This window comes from Vigna angularis, chromosome 9 (assembly GCF_016808095.1).
Source record: "Vigna angularis cultivar LongXiaoDou No.4 chromosome 9, ASM1680809v1, whole genome shotgun sequence".
In the NCBI taxonomy this organism is placed as follows: Eukaryota; Viridiplantae; Streptophyta; class Magnoliopsida; order Fabales; family Fabaceae; genus Vigna; species Vigna angularis.
This window is the reverse complement of record NC_068978.1, coordinates 17,679,429-17,691,177: the sequence shown is the minus strand read 5'-3', so window position 1 is coordinate 17,691,177 and position 11,749 is coordinate 17,679,429. Positions and strand designations below refer to the sequence as shown.

General features: G+C 40.9%; 1 protein-coding gene across 1 annotated transcript; it reads right to left on the bottom strand.

Annotated features, from left to right (window-relative positions):
- Nucleotides 1-10,244: 10,244 nt before the first annotated feature.
- On the bottom strand, nt 10,245-11,219 carry LOC108346582 (uncharacterized). The gene has a single exon (XM_017585652.2). It carries the CDS (start codon nt 11,217-11,219, stop codon nt 10,245-10,247), a length of 975 nt encoding a protein of 324 aa, XP_017441141.2.
- Nucleotides 11,220-11,749: the final 530 nt, after the last annotated feature.

The window sequence follows — 11,749 nt, the reverse complement described above, 5'->3', positions numbered from 1 at the left end:
CAAAGATGCCATTGCCTTACGTAGATTCTTAGGACTCACATGTTATTATAGGCGGTTTGTGCAAGATTATGGAAAAATTGCCAAACCTATAATAGAAATATTGAGGAAGGATGTGTTTCAATGGCCTGAGGAGGCTCAACAAGCTTTTACTATCTTAAAGGAGGCAATGTCACGTTTACCAACTTTGGTTATTCTAGATTTTCCATGGTCTTTGTTGTTGAGAGAGATGCTTCAAGCAAGGGATTGTGTATAATTCTCCTTCAAGATGGCAGGCCCTTAGGCTTTTGGAGTCAAGCTTTGTAAGAATTAGTCCAAAACAAATTAGTTTACAATAGGGAATTGATAGTCGTGGTGCAGTCACTGCATAAATGCAAGCATTATTTGTTGGGGGCACATTTCATAATCGTAACAAATTAAAGAAGTTTGAAATTTTTGATTGAGTAGAAACTTTTGACAGAGGAGCAATTCAAATGGGCATCTAATTTGATCGGATTTGATTTTGAAATCTGATATAGACCTGGTAGAGAGAACACTAAGGCTGATTCATCATTTAGATTTGCTTATTTTAGCAGCATCTCTATTTTGCAACCCTAAGTTGGGAAGGTTGCTTACAAATTGCTTCTACCATAACAGTCGCATCTACCCCTATCTTTCACGTGTCTTTACTCAAACTAGCCATGAGTTCGGTGTCATCCCTTTAACCTTTACTATATGTTATCTAAAGAATATATATTGTAAGTTACTTTAGAAAAGTTGTTGGATACCCATCATAATAGAGTTGATGAAATGACACAGTACAAAAGTTCAAATAGGAAGCACCCAACATGAACAGAACACAGACATAAAATTCTTCCATTTAAATATTTTAATCATCAGTCGGTATGATATCACAGAAACCAAAATGATTAAAGGGAAGTGGACCTTAAATTGTAGTAAATCAACTATGTTATAGAATAGAATCATTAAACTGTCGGATAATGCAGAACAATCTCCCTCTTCTAAGTGATTAAGATGCGATGTACTCAACCATAGATCCAAAGCAGCCTTGACATCTTCAAAGATTTGGTGCTTGATGTATAAACCAAGATTAGCTTTTGTCAATAAAAGAAATTTATTCAGGGAGAACCTGAAGGAGAAAATATTATTACAAAGCATTAGCATTATAAATTCCCTTTACAATAATAAGAAAATATAAGCAAAAGAAAAGGAAAAAAACATTAATGGTGCAAAGCAACCCCATCCCTCGACATAATAAAAGAAACTAAGCTAAGCCTTAACAAGGAAAGCAGTTGAATTTAGCATCACTAAATGATCATGACATTGTTAATGATAATTGTCCATATATGAATACTTTATTGACCGTGAAAGTTATAAGCATATTTTTGGTACCGTCGAATTAGTTCAACTTCCTGTGTACATATTGCACGCAAGCAATATGTCACACACAATTGATGATGAATGGAATTACTATCTCTCTCTAAATATCTCTTTGATGGTATCTCCTTTCTTTTCACCAGTTTTTCGGTTCATAACATCAACATTGTGGTTCTAACTCAAAAAGACTACTTGTAACTTGAAATGGCTACTCATATATTTCAATTCAAAACTAAAACATGTTGATTCATTTCAAACCTCTACGAATTTATTGACTCAATCAATTTCTTCTTCAAACTTCATTACCAATCCAAGAACAAACAAATCTACATCTTAAACCAAACAACTTTATGGAAGGGAGTTACTGAGGATAATTCGCCCCCACAACCAGTAACCTCAATTGGTTTCCTAGACCAAGAAACTAACAATTAAGAAAAAGCAGTCAAGCATTTGTGATGAAATCTCTAATAATAAAGTACAAGAAATTAAGCCAGTGTCAAATTTCTCCCATGATGTTGGTCCTGTTGATACATCTGAAGTCTGTTGTCTTATTACGGATGAGACAGCGACAACAGGTACCATGTTCAACTTCAAAAGTAAATGACCTAAGCTGTAGATGTTGTGATAAAATTTCAGTTTGTATTCATGCTTATATACGTTTTTTTGGCTTATCATTTTTTAACTTCGAAGCAGATACAATTTAATCTGCTAAGAGAAAAATGAATTGGAATCAGATCCAAATGGCTTCATCCTAGGAAAGGACCAAAAAATTGATATTTCAGAAATTCCTTATGGTACTACATGTTCTGGATGTTTGAATCAGGTAATGTCACTTACTACATAATACCTTTAAGTAAATAATTTGGGTATGAATAGACTATGATGCTAGAAATATAGTCCAAGTTATATTATGGCTCCTAAAGATTTCTTCTGCAGCACCTAGATTTATTAAAAGTATCATTTGGTTCTTTTACAGGATGCGGGTATAGCAGAAGAGAACAAATTATAATCTCTGGCTATGTTCTTAATAGTTAAAACCATATCTTAAAAACAAGACCTTGAAACTTTTTTGTTGCAGTTATTCTGTTGTCTCTAAACTTTAAACTAGAAGTAGAAATAGAAGCAGGCTTCTGGTTGTCAGGGTTCCAGAAATCTACTCTTTCTCTATAATGAAATGTTATAATTAAACTTTCATATCAATACAATAAATTAAATTTTATCCTTATATAATGTTATCATTGTCATTTTATGTTTATTTTAAATAAGGTAAGGCGGAAAAGGTTTCTTAATATTACAAAAATTTGAATTTCTTCTTATCTGATACTATTTTTTTTAATCTTGTTATAGATTATTATAACAAAATTTTAAGCGTTGTAGTGAAAGTTTAGTGGTATTCAATTTCAGTTGAAGGATAATTCCACTTGTAAGATTACTTACTGTCATTTGATCATACAATGTTTAAAGTAATTCCTATGTGTGAGGAGGAAGGTAAGCAAAGAGGGAATAAATTGATTAACAAGAACACTAGAGAGTTTTCAAAGCATTCTTGGAATTTGGTAAAGTTTCTTTTCATCTACCAGACTAATTTGATATTGGATAATATATTGTGAATGAGGATACTTAAAGAAGGAAAAAGAAGTAAATGGGGAGGTAGTGGCAATTGCATATTGAAGAAATGAAAAATCTAGGTTTGTTTACTATGACAATGGAGGACAATTAAAAGTTACTAAAAATGTCATATAGATATGAAAAACTGAAATGTAGAAGTTCATGTTTTACTTTCCTACTTTATACATAATTCAGCAACCCAATTATATTTACTAGTTCGATATTCTATTAATTGCACTGGAAATGTAGAAGTAGTTATTCTTCTTAAGCTATTATCAAATAACAACTGGGAAAAAAATACTAATAAAATCTTAAACTGGTACATTCATTTGTTGATAACGAACTAGAACAATGCTAAAGAGTTTCCTACAACAACGTTGAATAAAAAAGGTGAGAAGGGGAGCCCCATCCATAGACAAAGACCATAGACGCAAAATTTTGTGTTTTCTATTGTCGCAAACACAATAATTGACGTTGTTAGTGGGAACAAGAAAGATCAAAAGAAGACCAAATATTGAAATATGACCAATGAATTTAATATTAAAAAGTTCTTTGAAGACAATGACTTTTGGGCTATGGAAGACAAAAGTGGAAGTTTTCTTTATACACTCTAAAGGAGGTTTAAACCTTAATTAAGATTAATGACCTACAAAAAATGTAAGAGTGTAAAAGAAATGAAAAAGTCAAAGTTGAAGAGTTAAAAGAAAAAAATAATTAAAGAGGAGAAGTTTAAGAAATCATTAGATCATAAGATAGAGGAGAAAAAAAATGTATTTATTCTACAATTATTAGAAGAGATGTATTTATAAGAAAAAAATGTACTTATTTCTTACAATTGTTAGAAAGCAAACTTGCACTTTACGTCTTTCACATTTTCTCTCGAGCATTATGCACTCTCAAAGTTAATCAAAACCCTAAATCTCGTAAATAGTTGAACAACTGAAGTTGACTTTTGATGAAGTTTATGCTACCACAAGGAGGGTTGACTCGCTTGATTCTCGTCCAAACAAGCTAGTAAAGTTGTATCTTGAACACAAGATTAATCTTCATTATCTTCGTTTCCATGGATTCAACATCCTGACTGATATCTACTTAAGAAGTTTTCGAATGGGACACTCCCACTTCGAAAGCATATTTCGAAAACAAATTTATTCACTCAGATAAAATTAGGTATTGACAGACTATATATAAAGGGTCAGATTATGCATCAAGTAACAAGTGTGGACCACCAACTTCTCATTGTCATATGTTAGAACAGGTAAACTTTTAATTCAATTATAAAATTACATAGATAGTAAGAGAATAAAGATCAAACCAGTGTAGAACTTGGGTGTGGTGTTCTCAATTGTTATGCTTTCAGTACAAATTAGAACCAAGAAACTTTAGGGAGACATAAAAGAGTATAGAAGACCAACCATGGTATCATGCCATTGAGGAAAAGCTTGAATCTTTTAAGAAAAATAACATCGAACACTTGTAAACCTACCTAAAATTCAAAAGTTAATTAAATGCAAGTATGTGTAAAAGAAAAAAAAAACTATTAGACATCGATCGATAAGGAAATATTCAAGACAAGATTGATGGAGAAAGTTTTTACATAAATAGAGGAAATTAGTTATAATGACATATTCTAACATGGTAAAACACCATTAAATAAGGATTTTGATGTCAAATTTAAATTATTATAATATGGAGTTTGAGGAATTGAATGTAAGGACAATTTTCTTACATGGATAATTAGATGAGAATACCTACATACAAAACTTGAGATTTCGATTAGTTGAAAGTTCATTTCTTGAAGAAAAAATATCAATATATGGGTTGAGATAAATTCTATACAAGTGGTGGTACAAGAAGTTCAACTATTTCTAACGAAGGATGTAGTTTTTGAGAAGTGCACTTATGATAAATAAGTGTAAGGCTAAAATTAAATTAAGCTTTTGGATTTGAGATGAAATTTTGATTCTATAAGGTTGCCGGTCCCCAACGTACACAAGCACAACAAGCCGCTCCAGTGGTTGTGTCGTTGTCAACTGATGAGGTGACAACCGTTGAGGAGCCTCTGGTGCGAAAAAGAAAGCTGAAGACGATTTGCACTAGCGGCGTGGTGTCCAAGAAGCAGAAAGAGGTAGCGGATGAACCAAAGCGTCCTATTCCTCTTAGCGTGTGGGATTCTTCCTTCACTTTGGGCCATAAGGTCGAGCTCAACTTGGACAGCTCAGAGAAGACGATCGTGGAGAATATGAGCGAGCAACAAATTGCTGATGCTATGCTAGAGATGTCGACCCGGGTTCAGATGTTGGCTTGGCATATGGCCTATGCTTCTGATAGAGGTCCGCTTCGGGCCGAGTTGGAGAAGTTAAGAGCTCAACATAAAAAGATTGTCGAGACTCATGCTGCTTGTGAGTCGAGGCAGCAGCAATCTGAGCAACTCTTGAAAGAGGCTGAAGTATTGTTGAAAGAAGCTCGTACTGCTGGCCAAACTTTCAAAAAGGAGCGTGACCAAATGTCGACTGAGCTGGTAGAGGCCAAGAAGGCAATGTTGGAGTTGGAACGGGTCAAAAAGGAGATGGCGGCCCTCATCAAGGAGAGGGATGGCTGGCGGGCGGAAGCTTTGGAAAGCAAAGATCTGGTGGAAGATCTTAAGGATGTTGTGATGCTTGAACACACCAGGGGCTTCCGGAAGGCTTTGAGACAAGCAGGCTATCTGCTTAATGTGTCGACCGAGGGAGTGGAATTTGACGTCCAGAAGGACGTGTATGAAGGCGAATTAAGGCCTCTCAGTGAAATTCCTGGGGACGCCTTCATGGGAGAAGAAGAGGATGAAGAAGTGGCAGCGGTAGAAGAACCGGCTATTGAGACTGCCGCTAACGTTGTCGGCCATACTGAAAACATTGTAATAGATTAGGATTTTTCCTTGGCGTGTAAATTTAAACATTTGTGTTTGTCTAAATATTTGAATTTTGGTGGTATTTGAAAATTTTGAGATTGTGGACGTTTGATTTCAAAATTGCATGGGTTGATGGATGTTGAAAATTTTCTCTGTTGAAGCCAATGTATTGAATAAGTATGTCGAATGAACATATGTCGCAAGTGATGATCGACTGTCGAGCTGTCATTTGAGCGTCGATGTCGAACATGTTAATAATGTCGAGTACAGTCGTCGAGGATGAGGTCAAAATAAGAGAATTTTGGGTGTTCGAGGGTGAACATCTACCAGAGGGAGTGTATCCCAAGGATACTGGGTGTTCGAGGGTGAACATCTACCAGTGGGAGTGTATCCCGAGAGAACTGGGTGTTCGAGGGTGAACATCTACCAGTCTGAGGAGTTCCAAGTTTTTTGAGAAGTGGTCGTGCTGGGTGGGAGATCACGATCTTGGAACTCGACACAGATAAAAATATAGAAGAGATAAAACAATAATGATAGCGAAATGTATATCTTCCATTGAAACTGAAATGAATGATATGTCAGTGAAGAGATGAATGCTAACTAAAATAATATTTGAGGTGAGTAGCATTCCATGTGTTGGGAATGGGCTGCCCGTCGAGAAGTTAGAGGCGGTATGCACCATTAGCCATATCTTCGACTACACGGAATGGGCCTTCCCAGTTGGCGGCTAGCTTACCGTGTGTGCGATTTTTCCTAGCCTCTCCTCGTTTTCTCCATACCAGATCGCCGCTTTTGAAGGATCTGGGTTTGACCTTGCTGTTGTAACGGCGACTAAGCACTCTCTTTTGTGCCTCGGCCCGAATGATGGCGATCTCTCGACGTTCAGGAAGGATGTCGAGGTTCATCCGTAGCTGTTCTTCATTGAGCGACATATCTGTGATATTTCGTCTTAATGAAGGTTCTCCGACCTCGACTGGGAGCATTGCATCGGTGCCATAAGTTAGATTGAATGGCGTGTCTCCTGTGGATCCGTGAGGAGTGCATCTATACGCCCACAAGACTTCTGGCAACTCCTCTACCCACAAACCTTTAGCTTCGCCGAGTCGCTTCTTTAATTCAGTGAGTATGGCCTTGTTTGCGGCCTCGGCTTGGCCGTTCGTTTGTGGATGTTCGACTAATGAGGTGATATGTTTGATGCCCAAACTGTTAAGGAATTCTTCCAGCTTACGTTCGATGAATTGTCGACCATTATCAGTAATGATTTTTTGCGGCAGACCAAACCAACAGATGAGGTGCCAGATGAACTTCTGCACCCGTTGGGCACTAATGAAGTAGTCGACCGCAACAAGGAGGAACTTGTTTTGTGCTTTGGCAGGTGGTAGTGGTCCGACTATGTCGAGACCCCACTAAGCGAACGGCCATGGGGCAACAATACCGTGCAATTCCTCTGGCGGTGCGTGAATTTCGTGGCCATGTGCTTGGCAGGAGATACACTTCTTTACGAATTCGTCACAATCGTGGTCGATCGTGGGCTAGTAATATCCTGCGCGAAGAATCCGGGCCCTGAGTGTTCGTTTGCCTGAATGGAATCCACATATCCCTGTATGTAACTCACGCAAAACGTAGTCGGCCTCTTCCTCGGATATGCATTTCAATAGGGGAGTGCTGTGCCCGCGGCGATAAAGGTCGTCGCCTATGCACACAAAACGTGCAATGCGTTTGGAGTCGGTCACGGTAATGTCCTCTCCTCGTTCTTGTTTCATCATAAGATCTTTGACCTTTAGGCGCCAGTCTACTCTAGGGGTCGACATGTCGATGGCGAGTGCTTCCACGACTGGGTGGTCTAGCGTCATCTTAATTATTGAAGATAACTGTGCTCGCTCCTTAGAGTAAGTTAATTTAGACAAGATGTCTGCCCTTGCGTTTTGCTCCCTGGGTATATGGACGATGCTAAACTCTGTGAAATTTTGAAGCAAGGTCTGAGTTTTGTGGAAATAGCGCAACAACTGATTATCCTTGACTTGATAAGTTCCGTTCACCTGTCCGACAACCAACTGCGAATCCATCCGACACTCTAGGCAAGTAATCTGGAGCTCGACGACCAGGGATAGACCAGCAATTAAGGCTTCATATTCTGCTTGATTGTTGCTGGCATGAAATTTGAACATGATGGCTTGCTCTATAATTAAGCCATCCGGTCCTTCTAGGAGAACACCGGCTCCTCCTCCCCTTTTGTCTGAGGATCCGTCGACGCTGAGGAGCCACTTTAATGTTGGATTTCCAGGTGGGGGTACTAATTCGGTGGCGAAGTCTGCCAAATGTTGACCCTTAACGGATCCCCGTGGCTTGTAGCGGAGACCGAACTCTGACAGTTCTATCGACCATGAAACTATGCGTCCCGCTAAATCGGGTTTACGGAGTATCTTAGCAATAGGATGATCGGTGCGAACTATTACTTGATGGCTCTAGAAGTACGGTCGGAGTCGACACGAAGCCGTAAGGAGGGCCAATGCGATCTTCTCGATTTGAGAATATCTCTCTTCCGCTCCCTGAAGTGTACAGCTGATGAAGTATATAAGCTTGAATGATGGAACCTCCTGTATCAAGGCAGCGCTTACGGCCTGATGGGATGCTGCAATGTATAGCAGTAAGTCGGATCCAGCGTCTGGTCGAGCCATAATGGGAGGGCTGGTGAGTATATGTTTGACCTTATCGAATGCTGTTTCGCAATCGTCATTCTAGTGTTGTGTGGTGCCCTTTTTTAGACTCCTCAGAATGGGTTTGATATGTTCGGCTAGCTTCGGTATGAAGCGAGACAAGGCTGTGAGCCTACCCACCAGACGTTGTACCTCCCTCAGAGTCTTTGGAGAAATCATGTCGAGCACGGCTTTGCATTTATCTGGATTAGCTTCGATGCGTCGACTGGTAAGCATGAAACCCAAGAATTTTCCTGCTGGAACCCCGAAAGTACATTTGGAAGGGTTAAGACGCATGTTGTACCTACTGATTTGGCCGAATACTTCTTTTATGTCTTGCAGGTGTTGTTCCATAGAGTTGCTCCTGATTACCATGTCATCGACATAGACGTCCATGCAACGTCCTATCTGCTGATGGAAGACTTTATCCATTAGACGTTGATAGGTTGCCCCTGCGTTCTTCAAATCGAATGGCATTACTTCGTAACAGTAATTACCCTGTTCAGTGATTAAGGTTGTTTTGCTCTGGTCGGGTGCGTACATGGGGATTTGGTTGTATCCCGAGTACGCGTCGAGGAAGCTGAGTATGACATGATCGGACGCTCCGTCTACCAAGCGGTCTATGCTAGGCAAAGGATATGACTCTTTGGGGCATGCTTTGTTGAGGTCGGTGAAATCGACACACATTCTCCACTGGCCGCTCGACTTTTTGACTATAACTACGTTCGACAACCATGTAGTGTAAGTTAACTCCTTGATGAACCGGGCGTTCATCAACTTTTCCACCTCGACCTGGATGGCTTTACGCTTCTCATCCCCGAACCGTCGTTTCTTTTGTGCGACGGGTCGTGCTTCTCGGAAAATGGACAACTTGTGTGCCATGACTCCAGGATGGATTCCTGGCATATCAGCAGCGATCCAAGCGAACAAGTCTGCGTTCTCTCGTAATATACGTCCCAGATCTTGTTCATCGTTTGAGTCCAGATCCCCACCAATGGTCGTAGTTTTGTTTAGGTCCTTCGTTAACGGAAGGAGTTTGACCTCGCCCTGAGGATGGAGACGGTCCTCTATATTGGTTCGCGGGTCTAATTCGACGGCCGATATATCAGCCATTCTCGACTTTCTCATGGGTACAAGAGGGGAGAGTTTCAATCCCGCAACATAACATTGTCGAGCTGTTCGTTGATCCGCCTTTACAGTGCAAATGGTGCCGCGCTCCGTAGGAAACTTCATGGCTAGGTGAGGGGTCGACACGATTGACCCAAAGGCATTTAGACAGGGTCGTCCTATCAAAGCGTTGTATGAAGTATTGGCCTCGACCAGTAAGAATCGGATTCTGAGTTCTGGTGCCTCTCGAGTTATTCCGAGCCGTGTTCGTAGGTCGAGATATCCTCGGGTGTCGACTCTTTCTCCTGAAAAACCTACAATTTGTTCATTAAAAGGGGCGATGAGGTCTTCGGATAGGTCCATCTTTTTAAAGGTTGACCAAAACAGGATATTGACTGAACTTTCCTGATCAATTAGAACCTTGCTGACATCGTATCGAGCTATGTTGGCGGTGATAACCATGGGGTCATCATGATCAGGGTCGGGTGCATGGAAGTCTGCGTTGGTGAACGTAATATCAGGGATCGACCGGGGTTGTCGGTCGACCATGTGCACTGATTTTAGATTCCTCAAACTGCATTTCCTGGCTGAAGAAGATGCTCCCCCCCGGCGAAACCACCAGATATGTTGTCGATCCGACCTTGGACTGAACGTTCCCGTTCTGCCCGTCGAGGCGGGCTACGTGATCTCCTGCGACGTCGCTCGACCCTGGGAGGTGATCGCTCGGGGCCTTGTCGAAAAGGATCTTTTCGAGGGGAAGCGGTGGCTCTGGTGGAGATTCTGTCTTTAATGTAATTTTGGAGGTATCCTGCTCGGATAAGCCGTTCCAGTTCGTCCTTCACCATATTGCATTCCTCAGTGTCGTGCCCATGATTCATGTGGAATAGGCAGGCTTTACTATTATCTGCATTTTTTGGGGTAGCCTTTCGTTGTACGGTTAAGAGTTCGGCATGTAAAGCCTCTTCGAGCACCTTCGCCCTTGGTGCGTTAAGGGTGGTGTAATGATCATATTTTGATATCCATCCCAGTTCTTTTCGAGGTGCTCGGTCCGGTTTATAATCGTTGATTGGTCGTTTCAAGGGTTTCTTGATGTCATGATTGGAGGTGTCTTGTTGCTGCTTCTTCCGAGAATTCCGGAGATCTTCAATGCGGATGAACTTCGCAATTGTAGATTGCAGTTCTTCTAAAGATGCGGGAGGATCGGCATACAGTTGTTCTGCGAAATGTCCCGGCTTTAAACATGAAGGTAGATTGCTGATAATGAAGGTGTGATTGATATTTTTCACACGCCGGGCAGTTTCATTGTACCGTTGCATGAACGCCCTTAACGTCTCATCCTTCTCCTGCTTGGTATTAACCAGTTCGGCAGCCGTCATCTTCGGTTTTTTATTGGTTACATACTGTTTTCGGAACAGAGTCTCAATATTTGAAAAACAATCTATTGAGTTCCGTGGAAGAGTGTGGAACCACTCTAAGGCATCATCCTTAAGAGATAAGGAGAAAGCTCTGCAAATGACGGGATCGTTGTCGGTGTAAAACGCCATGGAGTCTATAAAGTTACGCATATGATTATCGGGATCGGCGAAACCATCATAACGGCTAACACCGGTGGAGGTTTATCTGGCATGTGTGCTTGCATGATGGTATTTGTGAATGGGAGCAGATTGGTGATACGTGCAGAGGAGGGTCCCCTTTTTCCCCCAGCTAAGGGATCAGATGGCCCTCCATGATGACTCCCTTCATTATTGTCATGCCGGTTAGAGGCTGACAATTCTGGCGGTGGTTGTTGCGCCCTCAGTGCTGCCAGCTCTTCCGTCTGTTTGCGTTGGATTTCATGTTGCTCCCGTATAGTTTGTGCTTGCGCCTCGACCTGTGTCTGCAGCTGCTGGATCAACTCGCGAGTGCTGAGATCGTCCATAGTTCCGGTGGTCGTAGTTGGGCTTTCAAATCTCATTCCCCACAGACGGCGCCAAAATGTTTCGGTATGAGGTATGGGGACCAAGATATCAACCTAACAATTCTGAATTCTTTCTTCTGATGAGACCATCTCCATGCTATCTTGCCTTTGACGTTG